General features: G+C 41.6%; 2 protein-coding genes across 2 annotated transcripts; both read right to left on the minus strand.

Moving 5' to 3' along the window:
- Positions 1 to 63: 63 nt before the first annotated feature.
- On the minus strand, positions 64 to 16,512 carry grm6b (glutamate receptor, metabotropic 6b; the record flags this gene model as incomplete). The annotated part of the gene is given in 12 exon segments (XM_080891943.1): positions 64 to 1,545; positions 5,378 to 5,689; positions 5,765 to 6,388; positions 7,270 to 7,409; positions 8,187 to 8,387; positions 8,466 to 8,606; positions 8,903 to 9,057; positions 9,931 to 10,066; positions 11,522 to 11,738; positions 15,010 to 15,566; positions 15,569 to 15,599; positions 16,498 to 16,512. Coding segments are annotated over 12 exon segments (2,769 nt in total). The 3' UTR covers positions 64 to 1,305.
- A 974-nt stretch (positions 16,513 to 17,486) lies between these two features.
- Positions 17,487 to 23,669, minus strand: comtb (catechol-O-methyltransferase b). The gene is made up of 6 exons (XM_080891968.1): positions 23,548 to 23,669; positions 22,251 to 22,422; positions 18,442 to 18,559; positions 18,154 to 18,347; positions 17,914 to 18,045; positions 17,487 to 17,824 (listed from the first exon to the last, which is right to left on the minus strand). Exons 2-6 carry the CDS (start codon positions 22,419 to 22,421, stop codon positions 17,645 to 17,647), a joined length of 795 nt encoding a protein of 264 aa, XP_080748094.1. The 5' UTR covers position 22,422; positions 23,548 to 23,669; the 3' UTR covers positions 17,487 to 17,644.
- Between the last annotated feature and the right edge of the window lie 308 nt (positions 23,670 to 23,977).

Below are 23,977 nucleotides of genomic sequence, written 5' to 3' on the forward strand. Positions count from 1 at the left end.
ACCTGGACTTCCCTGCAGAGGGCAGTACAAACAAGATTTTCTCACATAAGGGTATGAACCTGGCAGCCAGCCTGCGTCGTGAGTGATACTGCCTGCATGTGAGGAATGCTGAATCCATTTATATTGAAGAAGCCAGAACAACAGGAAAAGGCTCAAAAAAACATCAGTCAAAACCTGAGTTATGCATCGTGGTCAAGTAACAAAAAAAACAGCGCTGCAAATAATATACTTGCAAAAACTAATAAAATAACATAAAATTGGGGCTTTTTGCTCATTCTGCCCCGTTTTCAATGTCAAATGAATTTTAATGTTTGCAGAACTGGTGAAGATGGAGGACCTTTCATGGAACAACATCCAACGCAGCCAAAAGAGGTGAAGCTTGCTTGTGATGTTCCTGTGCATTAACATAAATGTAGCCTGTCTACAGCTTTGGCATGCAGCCCTCACAAACTGACCTTTATACAAGTTTGCTTGATATTTGGACAAACAATATGGGGAAAATGCCAACCATTGTTTTCCACTGTGGAAAACTGAAAAGTAACAAGTACAAGATAATGCATCCTGTTCACAATCACTTGTATCCTTTGTGCACTCATGAATTCAGTTTCCAGAATAAAAGTAATTCATTCTCTGCCAAAATAATTGCAGTGATAAGACTAATTAAATGCTGTGTTTCCTTAGTGACTGGATATTGATTTAGCTGTGAGTGATTATAGTTTTGTGGTTCGTTGTATCTAGCCCAGGGGGTCGTCATGACAGGACATAGTGGGGCATTTTAAAAGATACATCCTTCCAGTGCAAGCAGAAGAAAAGGTTACAACAGCCCATATAAATAGCATTCGTGTAAACGTAAAACACATAACCCATGCAGCCTGTGAACAGCGATGTTTCATTGAGGTTTGACAGAAGCATACATCTTACTGCCAAGCAAAAGTCTCCATTTAAGCTTAACATTTTTTAATTGTCTTCCATTTTCATGTCAACACATCTATATGTAGATCATTCTGAAGTCCGTTCAAAGTGGCTCTGTATCTTTTCCATAGCCCTGCTAAGCTGTCACATTTTCCCCATGATGTAGAGTGAGCCTTTCAGGTTTCTTTTGTGCTTTCACTTTCTGGATTATCTAAATAAGTGTGAAAAGAAACATCATCCACAAATGTTTTTGCTGGTATTTCAATCCAAAATAAAAAGGGGGGATTCAAAGAAGAAACACACAATCCAGCCACAAAGCTTAATTAAATGCTATTTTTTCCCACTCTTTGCAAACCATTTCTTTGTTGGCTTCAGTTGTCATTTTGATTCCCGTCACTGTGACCTGTCAGGCTCGACCTTGGACTCTCCGTTCTGTTTGTCGTTGGACTTCAGGGACAGGTGCGTGGTCACGGTAGCCGCCTGAACCACGGCTTTAAAGCTGCGCTTTCTCTTTTGGACGTTCTGCTCCGGGTGGAAGATGATGACGTAGACTTTGGGGATATAGAGCATGCCCAAGGATACGGTGGCGCTCAGGCTCATGGACACGGTCAGAGTGGTGGTTTGGATGAACATCTGCAACAGAGACGGAGGAGTTCAGAAAAATCCTTCCACACACACACTTCTGTGTCACTAAGAAAATTATAGATTTGTTTGTTTTGTTTTGGTGATTTTAGCCTTTATTTGACGGTTTGCAGGAAAGAGGGGGAGAGAGGGCATTTCAGCCATAAGGCTTAAGAGCGCCTGCTCAACCAGTAAGTTAAAGTAGTGCCCATAATGATTCATTAATTATGGAAAAAGTGGCTGGCTAATCAAACTTGCTAGCTTTAACCGATACTACTTCACCTTCACGTTCAAATTCTGGCACCAAAAAGCCCAACATGGTGTAGTCAAAACACAGAGTCCAGAAATCCATAGGTGAGCTTGCCATGGCTATATCCATTTGTTATATACAGTCTATGGTAATATATTTCCAATACCGCAATATAATTTATTTTAATAACCCAAAAAATATTGTTTGGCGCAATAATTTATACATAAACGCAAAACAACAAGATGTCTTGTTGCATCTACTCGCATTTTCCAGTAGGTGAGCAAGCACATTTTTTAATTTAATTAAATTTTATTATATTTTGGTGTTCTGACCCACAAGAGGAAGCAAGGGGTCAAAGTTGAATGCCCAATGGAGGTGGTGTGTCCTAATTTCATGCATACTGGATGCAGCAGCAAGGATAGTTTGGAAAGCAGGGTACATGTAATCTGCGCTGTCACAATGCAGTCCTTACAATTTTCATCTCAAAGCAGGGAAGGCAGTGTTTTCCCCCTGATGAATGATTTATGATCTAGTATATGAAGTCAGGAAAAGAGCCTCTATTTATGGGCTTTGACCACATCTAGCTGCTCTTCCTCTTTTTTTCCTTTTTTCTTGTTTTGCATGCATCCGACAATAATCACAGTGAGCGACTTCTTCTGAGATCTGCCTTCAATGAATTATAAAAAAAACCCCTCATTATTCAAGAAAACTAAACAGGTCATAAATAAATACAACCACAAGTATCATAGATAAGAAATGTTTTGTGCCATAAATAGGTCGCAAGTTGCATAATATCCTCAGCAGCAACACATCCTGGCTCATGTCCATATAGTACAGTTCCTTTTATCATCTTTTACATGTGTTTGTCCCTGTAGTGACGTCTCCCTTTATGAACGGAGCTGTTTACTGTTTAGAAGTGAAGTGGACTGTAGTTATGTGGCCCGAGCAGAAGGACTAGCTGAGAATCACTGTATGGTCCTTTCATAGGTAATTACAGTCATCACAGGTAGATCACCTCCTCCAACATGTGATGGGAGCATAACAGCCGCTACTTTCATGAGCCAGACAAAAGTTAAGGTCTATATTTAGCTCTTTTTCTAAGTGATGATTAATTGAATGGGATGGCTGAATTGGTCTTGGAGGGCTTCTTATCGTCCCTCTGCACATCTGACCTCCTTTCCTTTTCTTAATTCACTTCATTTCCATTTGGAAGAGGTGAAAAGACTTTGAAAGCACCTCAGGCAGTAATTGTTTCAGCCTGACTGGTTCATAATACAGCTCTCTATTAGCCAAAGCCCGTCTCTATTTTTCAAATATCCCCCCCAACTGTCTTGTACTTTGTGACGGCAGCAAATAGCCCACAAGCTAAATGAAACCCTCAGTACAGTGGGAGCAGGATGTCCTGCGAGTACAGCAGGAAGCAAATACGATATGACAGGCAACAAACTCAAATTTCACTTTCAGCATCTGAGGGATTCATTTACTTTCTTACAGTTCGTGTGTTACTGTGCATTACGTAACTCGATTCAGCATACTGTTTATTTTAACTGTAAGTGGAGCTCAGGGAGTGCTTATGTAATGTAACGAGATTTAATTATGATCTTGAAAAAGATCAAATTTGACTATGTAGAAGAATTTATTGACCTGTCATTTAGTGGGTCAAATTATTTCTTTTAATTTCTTTTTGTCCCAACCCAACACAAAGAGCAGCCAGAAATAATTCAGCTATTCATTTGTCCTTTTAAAAAGTGACATTTTTACTAAACAGATTTATTTTTGAGCTGAAGCTATTATATCAGTCTCTGAAAGTCATCATCTGAAAATTTCCTGCTATTCTTTGTCTCATATAAAAGTTTTTGTTTTTGTTTTTTCTTGCCTCCAAAAACTGTTGGCCTACTCCAAAGAGGTTGTTAAAATTTCCTGAAAACACAATCATCAGAACTGTAAAATACCTTTCATTATTATTATTAATATTATACATAAGAAATTGCCATCTTCAACCAATTGAACACATTGGATTTGTATCATCAAATCAAAAAGCCACAAGTTATATCCATCCATCCATCTTCATCCGCTTTATCCGGGGCCGGGTCGCGGGGGCAGCAGCCTAAGCAAAGAGGCCCAGACCTCCCTCTCCCCAGCCACCTCCTCCAGCTTATCCGGGGGAATACCAAGGCGTCCCCAGGCCAGCCGAGAGATATAATCTCTCCAGCATGTCCTGGGTCTGCCCCGGGGCCTCCTCCCGGTGGGACATGCCTGGAACACCTCACCCAGGAGGCGCCCAGGGGGCATCCTTGTCAGATGCCCGAACCACCTCAGCTGGCTCCTTTCGATGTGGAGCAGCAGCTGCTCTACTCTGAGCCCCTCCCGGATGGCCGAACTTCTCACCCTATCTCTAAGGGAGAGGCCAGCCACCCTTCGGAGGAAGCTCATTTCTGCCGCTTGTATCCGCGATCTCGTTCTTTCGGTCACTACCCACAGCTCGTGGCCATAGGTGAGGGTAGGGACGTAGATCGACCGGTAAATTGAGAGCTTCGCTTTTACACTCAGCTCCCTCTTCACCACGACGGACCGGTGCAGCGTCCGCATTACTGCAGCTGCAGCCCCAATCCATCTGTCGATCTCCGGCTCCCTTCTCCCATCACTCGCGAACAAGACCCCGAGATACTTGAACTCCTCCAGTTGTGGCAGGAACTCATCCCCGACCCGGAGTGGGCACTCCACCCTTTTCCGGCTGAGAATCATGGCCTCAGATTTGGAGGTGCTGATCCTCATTCCCGCTGCTTCACACTCAGCTGCCACAAGTTATACTCTATTATAATTCATAACTTTACTTTAAGTAGATGTACAAAGTGATAGCAGCAACACAAATAAAATTTCACATCTAAAAATACTCGCTGGCCCCAGAAATGATGATATTACCTGTGATGCAGTTATGTGCGAGTAGGTTGTTGTACTCAATTTCAGGAAAACCTAGTTGCGTCAAGTTAATTGTTTTTATTTTTCATATTTCAAAATAAATAAATAAAGGCAGACAAATAAAAGCACTGATGTTATAGGTACAATATTTTATCTAAATATCGTGGAGTTTTTAATCTCTTTTTTTATTCTCTAATAAATCACCAGATCATTTTCTCACCTAATTGATTTATATTGTCAGACCAAAATCCATATAAATTTGAAAGGATCTAAAAGGGGAAAAACAGGAAATTTTTCACATTACATGCTTTACATAAAGTAAGCAGGTAAGAATTCATTAACCAGTGATGTCAACTGAATATTCAGGTAATCAAAACTTCACTCTCAGGATATAAAACTTGTTGGCTAGTGGTGGATGTTTTAAGGCTGTAGTTAACCCTCCTGCATAATTCACTTGTATTCCATTTATCAGCATTTTTCACGTCATTGTCATTTGGAAGTAAAATGCCCCTCCCTCAAAGTTTATTTTTTCTCTGTGCCGGCCTGCTTTCCGTTGCCAGACTTTCTCTGACGTTTGGTGGTGTATGCTCTCCACATTCACAGTAGCCTCTTCCTGTTTATATGAACATTTTCAGAATTTCTGAAACCATGCACTGCCCTTGTTACATTTCTTACCTTCTCTGTAGACTGCGCTGTGCCAAAGAAGATGGGTACAAAGGCCAGCCAGATGATGCAGGTGGTGTACATGGTGAAGCCAATTGGTTTGGCCTCATTGAAGGTCTCAGGAACTCCTCTGCTTTTAATGGCATACACCGTGCAGGTGATCATCAGTACAATGCTGTAGCTCAAACACAGTATGAGGGACAGGTCGGACATGTCGCACTTGAGAATTCCACGGGCAAACTCTGGGTTTGGAGGCTTCTGCTCTTCATAGTCAATGATGGTGTGTGGGGGGATCACACCAAACCAGATGAACACCGCGAGTAACTGTAGAGGAAAGGAGCTTTAGACTGCTGCATGAGCTTTGACTTATCTATGGCGGAGAAGCATTGATAAGCTTACCTGCACTGAGATGAGTATAAAAGTAATGATAAGCTGAGAGGTCGGGCTGATAAACTTAGGAGGTGTGACCGACTTCTTGCCCTGCTCAAAGATGCGGTAGATCCGGTTGGTCTTCGTCAGCATGGCGGCGTAGCTGATGCACATCCCGAGCCCCAAAAACAGGCGGCGGAAGGCGCATATTGCCACACTGGGCTCTGCAATCATGAAGAAGGTGATGAGGTAGATGAGGAAGATTCCTGTCAGCAACACATAGCTGAGCTCTCTCCCAGAAGCCCGGACAATGGGTGTGTCATTGAAGCGGATGAAGGTGACAATGGCTCCGGTGGTTGCTAAGATGCCCAGGATGGCCAAGAAGACGGGGATGATGGCCCAGGGAGAGCTCCACTCCAGCTTGATGATTGGTGTGGGGCGGCATCCCGTGCGGTTCTCCAAGGGCCTCATGTCGAATGGGCACATGTCACAGGTGAATTCATCCAGCAGATACTGGTAGCCATCACAGAGCTCGCAGTGCCAGCAGCAGGGAACACCCTTGACCATCTTTTTCCTCTCGCCAGACTCGCAGGGAAAACTGCACACCGACTCTGGAATTTTACGGTCACCGCCCGACCACTGCATCTCCTCTGACTGAAATGGATGCACACACACAGTGTGTTACTATATTACAGCTGGCTGTGACTTAACACAAGGCTAATAACTGTGAAACAAAACTCCTCAAAAATACTTCTTCCACAATCACTTAAAGCCTATGAAAGCCAGGTAAACTGGCATAAAAAGAATAAAATTGTTAACTTATTACCTTTCACAAATAAAAATTTCCTCACATTGTCACCATATTTTTAGTTTTGGTTTACAAAGAAAATCAAATGCTATACTATGATGGGTAGGGAAACTTGGAAAAGATGCCTTTTTTCTGTCTGAAGCTATCTATTCTGTAGGAAGCTTTCAGCCATCTGGCAAAAAGCTTGCAGTAAAAGGAATCTTAGAATGAAAGGATAGTTTGCAATTTTGAAAATTATACTTTCTTGCCACTTTCATATCTGCTGAATGCAAGGTTTAGCATAGAAACTGGAAAAGGTAACTATCTATATCATCTAAAAAGAACAAAGTGTCGGGTCGTACTGTAGCAGAAACGTACAGCTTTTGCACCGAATAATTTCATGGTCATGGGAACTGGATGCTGGGCACCTTCAGCTTCTAAGGTGACGACCCCACAATAATAGAGCAAAAACTCTAACATTTAGATGCCCCCCAGTGAGCAAGCATTTGGCAACAGTGCGAAGGAAAAACTTCCTTTCAGCACGAAGAACCAGACTCGCAGAGGGGCAGCCATCTGCCACAACCAGGGGGTGAGGGGAGGAAAACAGGACAACGAGACATAATGTTAAACTAGAGCTTTGTTTCCAGTTTTTATGCAAAACTAAGTTAATATCTCATCTTCTCATGCAGCAGAAATGAACTTCTGAATATCACTCTGTACCACAACTGTAGTAAAAATAGACATTTACATTGAGGCGAAGATGGTTTGTCCACTGGCCGATATTCTTGTAGCCAGGATTGCTGACATTGGACATCTGGTACTGGAAGATGTCATATCGACCCGGAGCATCTCCATTTTCATTGAACATCACTCCAGTTCCTGCGCTACCTGTTAGATGGAGACAGTCTAAATGACCTATGCACTATCAAAAGAAAGCCAAAAGTCAGAAGGCATTCAAACTGCCTTAACCAGAGAAAAACACCCCCATCTTTAGCGGCAGAGAGAACACCCACACACTGTTGAATGCAGCTTATTGCTTACTTCACTCTTGTGCAATCATGTGAAAGCTGAGTGCAGGATGCTCTTTAGTGAAGGCTCTCCTCCACGAGTACAGTCTTTCAGTGCACTCTCCTCTGTTGCCCTAACGTGATTGAATGTTCCTCTCGGGTCCCTGCAGGCGCTAAATCAGAAAATCTTCCATACAAGCCAAGGTCATGCAGCAAGAGGAGCGCAATAAATAGGATGCTTTCACAGGACACTTTTTTTTTTCTTTTTTCCAAACTGCAATATTTTTGTATGAAAGATGAGGATGAAAAGCGGGTTCGTTGTGTATAGAGAAGAGCGAGGACGCAGCCCAAGGGAGGGGACGTGCTTTGAAGAAATGCGCCGTGTTCTGCAGCTAAGCACATTAGCAGAAACATCTCAAAGCTTCCGTTTTCAACACGACCTCCCTTCCGCTGCGTTCCCTTTTAAATTTGCTTCTTTTTAAAAACCTCTCCAGTGGCAGAGAGCGGTAGTTAGAAAAGCATGGCTTTTGCTAACAAAAAGATCTCCTTGCAGCATTTCTCTCCCCAGCAGCAACGAAATGAAACTCTCCTTTTATCTAAATAGCTAGACATATCAGGAGGTAGGTGCGGAAAAACTGACTGAAAGTTGGAAGCTCACCATTGAAGTTCACAGAGCGAATGTACTGGAGGAGCATGCGTCCATCTACGGGGTCCATCTTTTCGCACACGCCCATGGAGCCAGCACAGAGGTCCAGGTGCATGCTGTGCAAGGCGTGGGCCATGGCGTACACAGCATCAATCACAAACTGCACCTTGCCCTCCTGTTCGTACTGAGAGTCTCGGCTGATTCTTTCGTCACCTGCCGGACAACAAAAATGACCAATACATAAGTCAGATAAGGTGACACTTTTTAATTTCGGTGCTGCTCCCTGCTTACCTGTACATTTTCTTCTACCAGGATCGTATTTTATCCCAGGACGAGTTAGTTTACACTTGAAGTCATCCTCCCAGAATTCTGCAAACCAGATGTTTCTCCTGTTGTTCTCCAGCGACCTCGAAGTGAAGTACTGGTCGAACCCTGAATCGTTTACGCATTTAATTTAAAAACAGTTAAAATAACAGGACTTCACATGTTGGAGCAGAGATAATGGTAAAAAAAAAAATCCTTTGAAATATGGCTCTAAGTCACTTTTCAGAATTTATACAGGCTGGAAATATCAGATCGGGATATATCAGACTTATCAATCGTTAATTTCCTTTATTTGGTGCATTGATATTAGACTCATCTGTCAATGTCACAGGCTTCTGTGGGTATGCTTATTGGATCCAGCTGTTCAGAGTTAGATTTAAGGCTCATTTAATACATTTTCCTACCGTCAATGGAGGCTCTTTTAGGCAGGATGGTGACAGCACCCTCAGCCACCTCCTCCTGGTCTTCAATCGCAGAGTTTTTGGATCCCCAACTATCCGATCCAACAAATAGGAAGTGGCCTGTCAGGTTGGCCTTTTTGGCAGCCTGCAACACCCGTCTAAAAGATACAGTTATATATCATGATGAAATTTCTTCTTCTTCTGTCATTCTTTGCTCAGAGTGGTTAGAACAGGAGACTACATAGTTAAATGTAAAACAGCATCCTTGTGGGGGCCTCTGGATGTCTGGAGTTTTGATCTCCTCCATACCTGCTTCATACCCTGGGGGACGGGGCTGTGGCTCCCCACACTCCCTAGCAGATCGTTACATGGAGAAACCTTTGGAATGCAAGCATGCTGATCCACACAGGTATGCACACAGGTGTACACACGGGTAATCACAGATGCGGACTACAGCTTTCTTGGCTGCTGCCTCATAGCACATTGTGCTCTGTCTATCTTGCGTGCTGCACAATATCGTTTATTATTTAGTATCTACTGATATCTACTGCTAGCTAGTTTGTGATGGTGCCGGTTTTTTTTATTATGTTGCTCTTTGTTGTTTGCTTTCTCCTCTGTTTTTTTTCTCCATACAGGTGACCCAGGTGTTTGTTTTTTTTGTTTATTTGTTTTTTTTCCTTCCCCCCTTCTCACCGTCTCTTCTCCCCTTTGGTTTTCTTTCTCTGCCTCTCTTTCTTTCATTCTTTCTCCCTGTCCTATCCCCCAGTCATGTCTGTCCTGTTTGTAGCAACTGAAAATAAAATAAATTCATAATTATAATAAAGGTCAATCAAATGGACCAATATGGCAAGGCCATGATGATCCACTTGGTAAAAGAAATCCGCTTGGCATCTTTCTTGGCCTTAAGACAACAATTCTGATGGCTAAAGATCCAAACGGGACACAAAACCCCCCCCCAAAAAAACAGCATCCTTGTGAATATCTTGCAGACTTCATGTATCTAATACACCATGCAGCAGAGCATGACTCACTTGATGTCATCCTCATTGGCAAAGATGATAACCCCGCGAGCGTTGGAGGTCTCCATCAGTCTCTTGATGATTTTATCAAACTCCCCTGGTCTGGGCTCTCGTGGAATCCTTATGGACTGTGCAATACACAGCCCTCCTGTGTCACAGACCAAAAAAATCATCTTTTATTGTTTGCAGTGTTAGCATGCCAACATTAGGTCAGTTGTAAAGGTAGCTAGGTTTTCCCACGACTCTGCAAAAACAACACCCAGCTAAGGTGTTGGGGTTTTTTTGTCTGCTAATTATTTAGATTAATGAGCTTAGACCTATGTGTCAAAATAGCAATAATATCATAACATGAAAATCCTTGCTGTACACACAATATTATATGACCAAATCCTAGTAAATTCCAGAATGGGAAGAACACACTCAAACCTTTCTGCTGTACTGAGACTGAGCCCAACACCCACCACACAGTATCAGATCTTTGTTTTGGGTTAGAGTCGGGTGGACCAATCCAAATATCAATATTAATGCTATTATTGGTATCAGATCAATACCAGCACCAGTAGATCGACAGTTTGTCTTTGTTCTCCAAGTTCAGTATGCATCTCACCGAATTGTGTTAAATACTAAAAAAAAAGTCTCCGAAAAACCCAGTTTCAAAATACATGAAACCTGAAAGGTGTGTTTTGTTGTATTCACTAATTCTTTCAAAAAGCAATGGTCATTAACATGTGTTCTGAATTTGCATATACATTATGATTAATCTCTGAAATAATAATGCACTGCTCTCACTCTGAGCTCCCTTGGGTCGATAATCCGATTTTTTTATACCTGCACCTCTGTTTCACACACACTTTAGAACTTATTGTCCCATCCTGGTTAAATTCTGTTATATCACTGCAGCCATGTGCAGAAATGATGTGTAGAGGGAGACAGAGGTCCTCACCTCCAGTGTTGCCTTCATCATTGTAAACATAACTGCATGTTGCTGAGATGCAAAATGATTTATTTGAGTATTGAAAGATGGATTACCTATCATTGCATGTCATTTCCTAACTCTTTTACATTCCAAAGGTGAATTTCAAACAAAGGGTGCGTAAGACATTCTATTAATTATTGATTATTATTTCACCGCCCAATAGAAAGAAATGGTTGTAACCAGCTTGCACTCTGGCAGCTCTCTTACCTTTAATCTTGTTCTTCAGGGCAGTCATATCTCTAAATGCACGAGATGATCTGTCTCCAATTAAAATTATTATAAATGACTGAATTTGATCTAGATTCACCATTCAGATACAATGTATAAAATATTATGGCAAACCATCCAGAAGTCAAGATAGAGATATTTCCATCTGGATAAAGTAATGGACAGTAGACAAAGCTGTTAGAGTCTGTCCCATACTGTCAATCACTGATGTATGTGGATTTGATCATATTAAATGTGATCACTAATACATTAGGACTAACATGTCATCCCATCGTATAGATTTAAAAGCACAAATGATTTTATTAAAGCATTGCTCCTTCCTGTCTTTTAATGAGTGGGAAAAACACAAATGACTAATCCCTTGTTGTCGTGACACGTCAGTGCAGTCAGACACACAACCTGCTTCTCTGGAGATCTGGAGGAAGGCATCCACTCCGCTCTCTCCGTAGTTGCCCTCAGATGCCAGCGTGGACACGTAGTTCCAGCCCATGTTCTTGACGATGTCCACCATGGCCTGAGCCTGGTAGGAGTCAGGAGGCACCACACGGGAGAAGAACTCATAGCGGCTTTTGTCGCTCAGCTCCGGGGCAGTCGATGCATAGCTGATCTGGGGGATCTGAGACACAGGGATGGGTCATTTGTGATGAAAGAGTCGGGTCAAATGGAAAACATGAGCAGTGCTGATTATTAGGCCAATATGTGAATCCAAAGGTAAAAGGGATGACAAGAGGCAGTGAACCATGTCAGGAGCATGATGCACCACTTACTCACAGGCAAGCCCTTAAATGGATGCCTCCCACAGTAATACTGGCAAGTCACAGTGCATTAAAATCCCAAAATTGGACTATCATAGAGCGTTCATCTCTTGAAAATCCCAGAGCTGGTTTGCACTAACGATACAGCCAACGTCACAGTAGAGTACAGATGGTGGGAACCAGAGCAGTAAAGGGGGAAAATAAGGATGGGAAGCTTAATTTGTTGGTGTGCTACATCTTTAATGACACAGTTTATGTCGACAGTCTCAACCCTGAACCTGCTAATGCCAGTCCCCCCAAACCTGGCTAACATCCAGCCCTCTCTGGAGAGCACCGAGAGATAAAGGTATTCACAAGGGGCAGTGACGGGGAGAAGGAGAGAGGACCGAGAGAACCATTTCACAGATTATCTGCAAGGATTAGTGTGGTTTTAGTCAAATTACGTTAAGCACAGAGGGAGAGACAGAGATCAGGAGCCTAGAGAAAGGTTAGCATTTCTCAGCTGTAAGCCATACAATACATTTAATTCTAGTGGCCACATGCAGCTTGCATTTGCTGGTCCGCGTTAACCCCGTCAGTCTCAGATGTACTGGTAAGCCTCTGTGGTCCAGACCACATCCTGAAATCAGGTTGGTGAACTTTCCTGCCCTCTCCTTCCCCCTTGTAAGAGTGACTGGCATGTGACATCATCAGTGTCCAGAGAAGTCTGTATCATTGTCTGAAAAGTCACTCAGATGTTTGCATGCAAAATTATAATGCACAAGACAAACACATAATCCTCTCCCAAATTAATCCCACAGAAGCATCTGCACCAATTCACTTGTTAAAATCAATAAGCCTTATCACTAACATAAGCATCCTCTTTTAGTCCAGTCTTGCTGAAATCTGCTTACAGTCATAAAACAAGTGAAGCTGAGAAAGAAACATTGTAATTTGAACAAACTAGACTGACTCATCAAGACACTGAGCCCGGGTATAGAATAAAGAGGCTGACAAACATGGATATAATTATGACCCTCTGGAATGAGTCAGTATAGAACATTCGCCTACAGGTGCATCTTACAGGGGTTTGTGAAAGCTATATTAATGGGTTAGTTATTTTACACAACCTTGAATTATTAAGGGTTTAGACCCTAAAATATTAACTGTCAATGAACATGTTAAAGAGTTAATTGCTTCAGAGGTATTTGCAAAATTTATAAAAACTTCATTAAAGAAAACTCGATGAATGCATGCTCTATAACTCATTTAAAAATAGTCTCATATAAGATACCTTACATTATTTATAGTTTATGCTCACCTATTGAAAAAGGAAAAAAATAAAATAAAGATGCATTTGGAGCAGGTTACAACAAAAAGTGTATTGGTTATGAGCAGATGTTGAATATGTAAAGAACTTCAGACTAGAAGCATTTGCGGTCTGGAAAGCAGCACATATGGACGGTAGGAGGAAACGCACTATTTAGCTAAATCTACTTCACACTGGTCACAAATTGCTGCTATCCTAGAACCAAGGTCATCCTGTTACCCTGACACTATTTTGAGCCCAGGGTCCTGAGCTGTTGAGAGGGGCTTAGTGGAGTTGGTGAATTCTGTAGTTAATACCTGCCCTCTACCCAAGTTGTGGATTCTGAGCTGAAGGAGGAGCAACTTGGATGGAGGGCAGATATTAACTGCAGAATTCACCAAAACAGAAACATCCAAACACATCAGCCTGGTTGTTACAATTTTTCTGTATTACTTGCTTGCCCCAAATGTTAGATTTGCACAGACTCAGTGTTCCATCATTGCTATAAACAATGTGTAATCAGTGTTTAAAGGTCAATCACCTGTCAAAGAAAAAGAAATACCTGGATTAACCTGCAGATTCCAACAATTACAATGGATTCACGGCCCTGTAAGTGTCACTCTGACAGGCAGCAATACACAGGTTCATTCAGGTCGCATAGCTGTTTCAGTTACACTGCTTTATAATATCATCAAGAGGTGGGATGTTTATCTCTGTAGAGCAGCAGTAAGTTCTTTAGGTAAAAACATAAAGTGTCTCAATACTATTTTGGTATCAGATGTCTTCATCTATCATTTGTCCAACCCTTTCCTTAACTGCTTATCCAATTCAGGGGTTCCAGAAGTACTGGGGTGGCTATACCAAAGGCAGGGTGCACCCTGGGCAGACGCGCACACGTATCGCAGAACTAACACAGAAAAACAGACAAACATCCACACTCACATTAACACCTACGGCCAATCAACCTTACATCCAATCCAATTTCTCTTTGAATACCTGGAGCTCAGACTACCCAGAGGATGAATTCCATCAGAATGTAATCATGACCAAGGTCCACATTATCTTCTAAGGAGGGATTTAATCAATCTCAAATTTTAATAAAGAAGACCTAAATCTGCAGCGACCTAATCACAAATACTGTAACTCTACTGAGGCAGGAAATGAAGGTGCAGCTATATAAATTAACTTCATAAGTGCGAGCTCTCGCTCATAGGACGTCTGTTTATTGGCCACAGCTGGTCACTGATATCACTGCAAGCTGCTCAAATCTAAAATTAGGAATGTATTCCATATAGTTGCTCATTTTCTGGCACAGTGTCCTCGGACTTGATGTGTGTAAATCATTTTTTTTTAACATAGTGCTTCTGGTCCTTTTGTTGCTTCTGACTGGTTAAAATGTGGCGGTGCTGTTTGTGATCCTCACTCACTTTCTGAGTGAAGATTTTAGATGCTTTAATACTTTAGTAATACTTAATTCTTTCAAAGTGTTAAACTTTTACCTTTATTTTGCAAGCATGACAAAAGGAGAAACACTAAAATGGTAAATTTAAAAAAAAAATGCCTTAAGATTCCAGTAGTTGTAAAATATTAAGCAAGAATGAAAGAAATGTTAGCTGATCACAGTTTGGTTAAACTTGTTTTCTTAAGAATAATTGTCATTGTCTCTCCTGACTGGAGAGTCCAAACCCAGTGAATGGGAACTACTGTGCTCTTTCTTTGTGAACAGATTCAGGAGAGGTTGTGAGGGGATCATTTTATCAGCTTACATTCTCAAAACACTCCCTGTCCCAAATATTTTGCCCCTTCACTGGTTAACAAAGCTAGGATGGTTAAAGAAATCTCACCGCAAACAGTCTGAGTACATTGGCCACCATGATGGACACCGAACTTCCAGATGCACCAATCACCCCAACCACCCTCTCCGGTTTTGGGAATATCGGAGGCTCTCCGTTTGAGCAGCGCACATCCGAGTTGTCCTTCTGGATGAGGGCCTGGACAAAGGTGAGCGACTGTTCCAGGGCATACGTGTCTCTGGAGCAGGTGTCGAGGATCCGAGCCCCAAGTGTGATGTTAGGCAGCAGCTCGGGATCGCTGTTGATCTGGTCCAAGGCATAGAGCATGGCCTCCAGTCGATGGATCCCTTTCTCTCTCTTGATCTCTCCGCAGGGTATCCCAGCCGGACCCCGAGAATGCATAGGGAAGAGGCCGCCCAGGGTGATGTCGCCTTCGATTTTGATGGACTGAGGCTGGGTGCCCTGCTGGGCACGTGAGGCTGGACTGAAACCCACCAGCAGAACCCAAAGCAACCGAAGCCATGGTTTGTATCCATATGACGTACCAAACCAGGAGCACTGATGGGATGAGAGGACCTCTGATATCATGATGACCAGCAGAGGTACTGACAGCACTGGGCCACTCCCTCTACCTTTGACACCTGAGGGAGTTAAGAAAAGGGGTGTTAACATCTGGTTATTATTGAAGTTAGAGCATGTAGAAGCTTCATACACTTTATTCTCTCCGGTTTACCTTATTAACTATTCTTTTTATGGATCCACCACATCCATGAAGCAGTCTGGGTTGAATTTTTAAATACAGCATCCAACTTGAAATGCATAAAAATGTAAAATTCTGTGTGTCCCGTGCATCATTTTATAAATATTTATCTTTAATTCCTTATGGCAATTATGATATGTTTAAGGACGATAACTGCAGAGCTGCAGAGTCAATGCTAACAGTGATTCCCTTATTAGGTAATGATGCAGAAAAAGCACCTACAGTCTAACATCGTTTCCTGTGCTTTGAATGAGAGCTGGGAAAACGTAGGAGAAAGAACAAAATATAAGCGATAGATGGAGGTGCACTTAAAAAAAAACCTGTGGCTGAAGAGTGGATTTTAGCCAAGATGCAGGATGACACAGAGTGGAAGCTTTTATCATGAAGAGCAAAGAGGCGATGATGGAAAACACTATAAATTTTGCAGAACAAAACATTGACTAAATCCTGACCGCATTTCATGCTTCAAAAGCCGGAGCAGGTTAATTATATCTGCACGAGGATCACTGCCAAAATCCACAATGATCAGTTGAGCCCGTTCCATTTAAAAAAAATCACAATTATAATTTCACAAGGCTCTAAATAATAATTACAGGATAACGTCATTTTCTTAGAATGATAAAAACTCATATTTAAAATACCTCTGCTATACCGTGATTATAAAGTTAAAAAAAAAAATACATGCAATCAATGCAAGAATGATTTGAATTTCCACAAGCTGCATTAATCACATTTTTTTAAACTTCTTCATAGTGAAGAAGGAAGAAGATAAGTCTTACCTGCCCATTCTTCATGGACCAGCCTTGATTTTGTCCATCACACAAACTCTTCCACGCAGGCCTCCATCCAGGGTCCAAAATGTGATTATTATATCTGGAAGCAAGGCTCTCCTCTCCTGACTGATCGTAAATCCTCTGTCATCTCAGTCAGCCTGTGTGCGCTCTCAAAAATAACCAAAGACTCTCTAAAAACAATGGTCCAACAAAAAAAAAAAAAAAAATTGTTGTGGTTTAGTAAAACAAAATGAAAAAACAGAGTTCTGCAGCTTTTTTGGAGGGGGGGGGGGGGGGGGGGTATAATATCATGTGAGAATCAGAGAAAAGTGCAACATTACAGCAGTGAGATTCTACAAATCACCGCCAAATCCCTTAAAAGCCCTCTCACATACACTCCCTCTCTCTCGTTCTTTTTCCCTTTGAGCGCGCCTCTGTCTGGGCACCTCCTCCCTCTCTCTCTCTCTCATGAACCCTCTCCTTGCTCGTTCTCTCTGCACTCTAATGGCCACAGATTGGGATTATCATGCAGGCGTCTGTGAAGAAAGCACTAGGTGGACTAGCCCTTTTTTTCATACAGCTGAACCAAATGCAGAACCCTCCCCCCTGCAACACACACACCAGGATGATGGACCTCCGTCACTTTGAGAGATTAGATGAGCAGCGATTTGATTCGTACTCTCCCTATACGTGAGCGCACACACATGCACGCACACACATGCACTTCCAATCACACACCTGTCAACACTGGCACAATGGTGGAGAATATGAGAGCGCAAAATAGGTTTCTGCACCACAGAATGCAGCTGGATTAGATTTATTATTGATTTGAGTTGATGCTCTGGGAAAAAAAATGCAGCTGCCAGATCAGTTTGCAACTCACCAGTAAATTAGAAGACTGAATGTATCATTACTACCATCTAATGTATCAGTATGGACATCTCAAAGAATGCATCAAGTCTTCATACAGTGGAAATTAAAGCTCACAACACAGCTTTTCTTTTACACGTCACTTTTAATTTCAGTTTTTATGACATTTAAAAAAGGCAAAACAGATTCTCCTCCTCACTTGCAGAGTCTGCAAACCCAAGACTCTGAAGGTCTGAGGTCTACTAGTACCTGTGTAAATAGGGGTTATTTTCCCCCTTTAAAACTACCCTAAGAAGACAGATTTCTCCAAGCCATCCTCCACTTTGGTGTACTCCAGATGAGATTTGAAGTACTGGCTTTTGTATCTCGGGCTGTTTCGAACATACTCAAGGTAATCAGGGGTTCCAGGGCAGATGACGTTGTCTGCCAGCAAGATAGTGCCTTTCCTTAGGAGGCCACAGTCCTGATTCAAAAAAGAAGAAAGGCAAAACTGGAGTCATGGCAGAAAAAGCAAAGACTTTAATGAGTATAGGATGAGTCAAACAGACTTGCCTCTAGCAGCTTTGTGTCAGGAAGGTAGCGATCTTTCCAGTGATCCAAGAAAACCAAATCAAATGTTTTCACCCCAAACTGTTCCTTCATTTTGGGGATCCACTCGCCAGATGGGCCTTCAACTACCTGGATCTATTAAAAAAATAAGTAAATAGAAAATAAAAATTAAAAAAGGAATATTGCAATTTGACCCTATGCATTCCCTATGCAAATCAGCTTCTTTTTAGAGCTCCTCGTTACCTTATCCTCTAGTCCTGCCCAAGCAATAACCTGACGAGCAATTTTGGCGTAGTCTGGGTTAAATTCAAGAGTGATGATCTTGGCGCGTGGAGGAAGAAGGCTGGCGATGCGCACCGTAGAGTAGCCACAGTAGGTTCCCAGCTCTAACACAGTGACAGGATTCACTTCAGACACCACTGAATCAAGAATGCAGCCTATGACAAAACAAAAAGAAATATTAAAAATATATAGTTAGATCGAATAAGGAACTGATTTTACTCATTGAGCATATCATTAGGAAGTCAGTACCTTTCTCATCCCCGACATTCATGGCCCATTCCTTCTGTCTGCAGAAGTTGTCGATGGCTTTCACCACGCTGCGAGGGTCTCCTCTAGTGGCGTTCTTCTGTACTGCATGTAGGAGTCGCTGGAGTTAGATGCAGGGGGAGAAAAAGCACCACTTAATAAAACCTCAATAAGAGTTTACGAGCATCAATTAGTTATAACAGACAATACTTGGATTTGCACAGATATTTTGATCTGATGGTTGAATTTTTAAAGGGGATTTTAAACACATATGGATATAGTTTTGTTAATCTTATCACTTCTTGTGTTATGATTGTGGTTCCAGTGTTTCACACATTTCATAGATGTCCAACAAGAGAAAATTGTGGTCTGCACACTATAAATAAGAGCTAGATACTCGTTTTTTCAACATGAGACAGAATCAAATGATATTTTCCCTCTTATGAAAATATTGTTAAAGGGGAAGTTGTGCTTGTGTTATTTCCTGTTATTACATTAAAACAGACTTCAGAAAGCCAGCTTAGGTTTTCGTCCAAACTCAGCAGGGTTCCTTCCCGCTGCACACCTGATCCCCATCAACCAATCACTCCCAGGAGCCACTCCCAGCCAGCACAGCTGTCTCACATTAGCTCATTAAGCGGTGCCGTATAGGCTGCACCCTCTTCCCACGCGTCTTTCTGAGTCGCCTTACACTTTTATTGGAGCAAACACACAATATACTGGGCCGCCAGGGCCCTTAATACAGCTGTCTGCTAAAGAATGGAGCGTTACTTGCATATTTTTGTGCTTCAGCTCTAAAGCTCTGTAAAACACTGGACACTATTTTAGGTGCACCTGTTCAACTGCTTTTTAATGCAAATATCTAACCAGCAAATTCCATAGCAGCAATTCAATACATTTAGGCATTTAGTTCAAACTGACCGGGGAAGAAGGGTGATTTAAGTGACTTTACTGTGGCATAATTGTTGGTGACAGATGGGCTAGTCTGAGTATTTCAGAAACTGTAGATCTGCTGGGATTTTCCACACACAAGCTTATATAAAGTTTATAAAGAATGGTCAGAAAAAGAGAAAATATTCATTGAGTGGCAGTTTTGTGAGAGAAAATGTACCAGTAGTAGGTCAGATGGCCAGACTGCTTTGAGGCAATAGGAAGACAACAGTGTGTCAACTTGCAGAGATTCATTCCCACATGGTATGCATGAGAGCACTTCTGAACCCATATATCAAAACCTGAAGCAGATTGGCTACAATAACAGAAGACCACACCAGGCGCCACTCCTTTTGGGAAACTGAGGCTACAGTTCACACAGGTTCACCATAACTGGACAATAGAAGATTCTAAAAACGGTGACTGATCTAGTGAGTCTCAATTTTTGCTGTGACATTCAGATAGTGGGGCCAGAATTTGTTGTAAATAATACAGAAGTGTAAGTCCATCCTTTCTTATATCAAGGGTTTAGGCAGCTGGTGGTGGTGGTGTAATCGTGTGGGCAATATTTTCTTGGCACACTTTTGCCCTTTCGTACTGAATAAGAATCTTTTAAACCCCACAGTCTACAGGAATATTCTCAGGGAGGCTGCAGTGCTCCAATCCTTTCAAACTGGTTTATTAAACTTGACAATGGATTTTCTATACTCAAACGGCCCCCACTATCACCCGTTCCAATAGGACATCTTTAAGATTTATTTCCAAGCTCCTTAGTTGAACAGGAGATTGCATCATGGATGTGCGGCCAACAAATCTGCAGCAACTGTATAATCCTATCATGTGATCCTATCACCAATGCTCTTATGGATACCTTGTGGGAATGAGTCTCTGCATGTTGACACACTGTTGTCTTCCTATTGGCTCAACGCAGTCTGGCCATCTGACCTACTACTTTCTAACTATTCTTTATAAACCTTGAATATGCTCATGTGTGGAAAATCCCAGCAAATCTACAGTTTCTGAAATACTCAAGACTACCCCATCTGTCATCAACAGGAATTTTTCCAGCACTTTCTTGAATCTGTGTCACAGAGCATTAATGGTGTTCTCAAGGGGAAAAGGCATCCAATTTAGTACTATCAAGGTGTACTTAATAAAGTGTCCTGTGAGTGTATTTCATACCCTAAGCCCCATACGCAACTAAAAAATTATATTAAAAGTAATAGTGTCTTTAGGGTCATTTGGTTTTCATTAAATTATTAATTAGTGTGTTTTCACACCTGTGGTGTTTAGACCATTTAAATCGAATCGTTTCGTTATCCCCCTTTTCCGGTTTGTGTGGATGTATAGTATACAGTACTGTACAGAATATCACACTCGGGTTTAGACCAAAACAACCACACCGAGACACATGTGTAGGTGGTCTCATGTGCAAATGTACTTGTGTTGTTCATTTAGGGTGTGAATGTGATCCAAGCCTAGATCCAAAACAAACCACCCACTTTACACTGCAAGTTTGAGCTAAAAAATTTACTGTAGCCATGTATACTTTGTATTCTGGGATGTGGCAAGGTATTATAGATGTGCAAAGGTCTGTACAGACTAGCAACTAGCCGTGAAATAAATGTAAATTCTCTGTGTTCTCCAATTTTTAATAGTTCTCCAATAGTCCCCCCAAGGACACATCTGGCCAATAAGTGAACTGAACACTCTCATGTTGTTTGTAGTGAAACATTTAGGTTCACTTGTAGTTCACTTACATTTTTTTCTGTGTGAAAACAAACCAAACCATAGTAAAAAAAAAAAAAACTCAAATTCATCAACTGATATGGACCAGCATAAACAAACTACGGGTGTGAAAATGCCCCTGATTTCATGACAACACATAAGCACATCTTTTTGTTCTTTGACATTATGGGGAATTGTGACGTGAATTTAAATCCATTTTGGAATAACGCTCTAAAATGACAAAATGTGGAACAAATGAAGTGATGTGAATACTTTCTGGATGCACAAGCTCAACTACAAGTTTAACTTTTCTTTCCATTTTCTACTCATTTTATGTTTTAAGCATTTCAACTCTTTTTCTTTTTCCAGTCCTTTTTTTGCTTTTACCCTTTTCTACTTTTTGCAGTGTGTTACTGACTTCACACTCAAAAAACCTGTAAAATTAAATTATTTAAAAATATTTAAATAAAAAAAACTTTAGGTTCATAATAGTTTTTGTTAATAGAATGTCTTTAGTATTTTTAATAAATATATTTGCAAATCGCTGCATTTCCAACTTGTGTATGTGAAAGAGTTTTAGGTGCATGACACTCTTACATTAACATCTCTGTAATAGTTATGGTCGCCGTGACACCCCCACCCCCACCCAAAAAAAAGGGAGGCTGAATGAAGAAAAACATGAGAAAAACATAAGAAACCAGACAAGTAAGTTTTGACAATTTCAGTGAAAAGTAGTTTTTACTGAGTGGAACAAATGGTAGACGACTCTGCAGATTGCCTCACATTACTGTTTGTCTCTTAGATTTATTGCCATGAATCTGGTATGCTATATTCTTCGTGGGTGCCACGGATATTTTTACAGTTTATTGTTCACAATCATTTCTTCAGCTGTTTGCTTTCCAGTTTTGGTGAGCCCGTATCCACTAAGCTTCAGGTTTCTGTCCTTACCTGATATGAATGGAGCCCAGTGTGAACCTTTGCTGTTGTAGCCTATCTGCGAGTGGTCACTATATTTTTCACATGCTTTGCTTTTTCTCTCCATCTTGGTTCTGCCATACCTTTTCTATACGCTTCATACACTGTTAAACTAAATCACATCGACACAGTATGTGATGGTTGACACTGTGAGAGGTGAGTGTTTGTGGACGGCGCACCTGAGGACGTGTGGACTGGGTCAGTGTGTCCAGCATTCGCTCCACAATCATGTCGTGCCACAATAGCGCCAGTCCTCCATGATACTGCACAGCAGTGGGAATCAGCCATCTGTACAGAGCATACAGAAGAGCTGCTCCACCTGTGCAGCTGTAGAATAGAGTCAGCCACATGCTGCAACCAGATTGTAAAAATATCAGTTCAGTGCAGATATGGTGTATAGTGCTATATTATGGAAAAGGACAATGATAAATGAACCCCAGACGCAGTGCAATAACGGCAAATCTGCATGAGATAAATGAAAGCTCCTCTCCTGTCTCCTCTCGCCCTACCTTTCCCTTTGTGTTGGGTTAATGAGATGGGTATTTATGCAGTGTACAGTTGCTGCTTCACTATCAGCTGCTGTTACCGCTGCTGCCATGTCCAAGATGAACACCCACACGAAACTCAATATGATGATATCTCTCAAGGATATCAACTCCAATAAACAGTTGAAAGCACACCACACAGTGCTTTGTGTGGACCTTCCTCCTCTCAGGAGCAATTAGTCTGTTTAGATTTCTCCAGCACAGATAAATGGGTAAGAAAAGGGTGTGTGTGGGGAGGGGGAGCACAGCCAGAATTCTAAACAAAAGCTGCTTCTGTGGGAAAGCAGTGAAAAGCATGGCTGGAAACAACTCTACCTTGCACTAATAATACAACTGTGGGAGACCATTGGCTGTTGAGGTAATTCCTTTTGATTTGGAGTTTTAGTTGCATGGCAACTGGCCGGGGGTTAAGAGCTGTGTCACAAAAGGCAGAGCTTTGGGACTTTAACCTTTACTTACTTTACTTTGCTTCTTCTGAACATACAGGAACAGGCGCAGAAAATAAAATGGAATTTTAGAAAGGCTGCATAAACACACACATGCATGTTTATCATTGTGCAGATGAACAGCTGCATGAAGTTGCATGCTTTTCCTACTATCTACCTGAATTCAAACTCCACTGGAACAAAAACAGAGAAGGCACAACAAAACTGGTAAAAAGGGAATTTGTGAAATGCTTTTTTGGTTTTGCATGGCTGAAATCCGCGTCAGTTACAGGAATTACCATTGATGTCCCACAGTTTCACAACACTATTTCACAATACTATTTCGCATACTCTTCAGTCCATAATATGAATTCAAACCAGACTGAGCAGTGGTTTTTCTTTAGCAACTGCAGGACTAATTCTTCTTAGGAAAAAAAAACCCGGTTGCATTCTTAAAATCTTACTTTTTATTACAATCCCAGGGAACAGAAGAATAGAAGACTTACGTGTGCAGGCAGGCTCGCTCTCAGCTCTCTTCTCGCTTCCCCTGCCGCTAGAGGAAAATCTGCTGGTTTCCTAACAGGCGGACATATGCCTACGTTTACATGAGGCTAACTCCTCCCTCCTCTTCCATCCACCCTCCTACTCAGAGCTGTGCTGTGAGCATGCAAGGAATGTACAGCAGACCTAATCTCAACAGTCAGCACACTCACACTTGCTCAGTCTTGACAAAAACAGGGCGCACTGTTTGTTGTGCATAGCATTTCATCATTTATTAGGGTTAAATATGTGTGTTGATTAAATCACCTTTATCATTTGTAGGTGTTTGCCCTGATATTCTTAGTGGGTAATTATCCTATTTACATTTCATAATTTTAATTTGATACTTGAGCTGTGTGAAGACACCCCTTCTACACCTCAGACCTAAGTGGGATT

The sequence above is a fragment of the Rhamphochromis sp. 'chilingali' genome (genome assembly GCF_963969265.1).
Source record: "Rhamphochromis sp. 'chilingali' genome assembly, chromosome: 9".
NCBI classification, from domain to species: domain Eukaryota; kingdom Metazoa; phylum Chordata; class Actinopteri; order Cichliformes; family Cichlidae; genus Rhamphochromis; species Rhamphochromis sp. 'chilingali'.

Coding starts and splice junctions, on each gene's coding strand:
- comtb (XM_080891968.1), bottom strand. CDS start 22,421: ATGTGGCTGACTCTATTCTACAGCTGCACAGGTGGAGCAGCTCTTCTG. Junction 18,348..18,441: donor GAATGTCGGGGATGAGAAAG/GTACTGACTTCC, acceptor GTTTTGTCATAG/GCTGCATTCTTGATTCAGTG. Junction 18,046..18,153: donor GGGCAGGACTAGAGGATAAG/GTAACGAGGAGC, acceptor TTTTTTTAATAG/ATCCAGGTAGTTGAAGGCCC.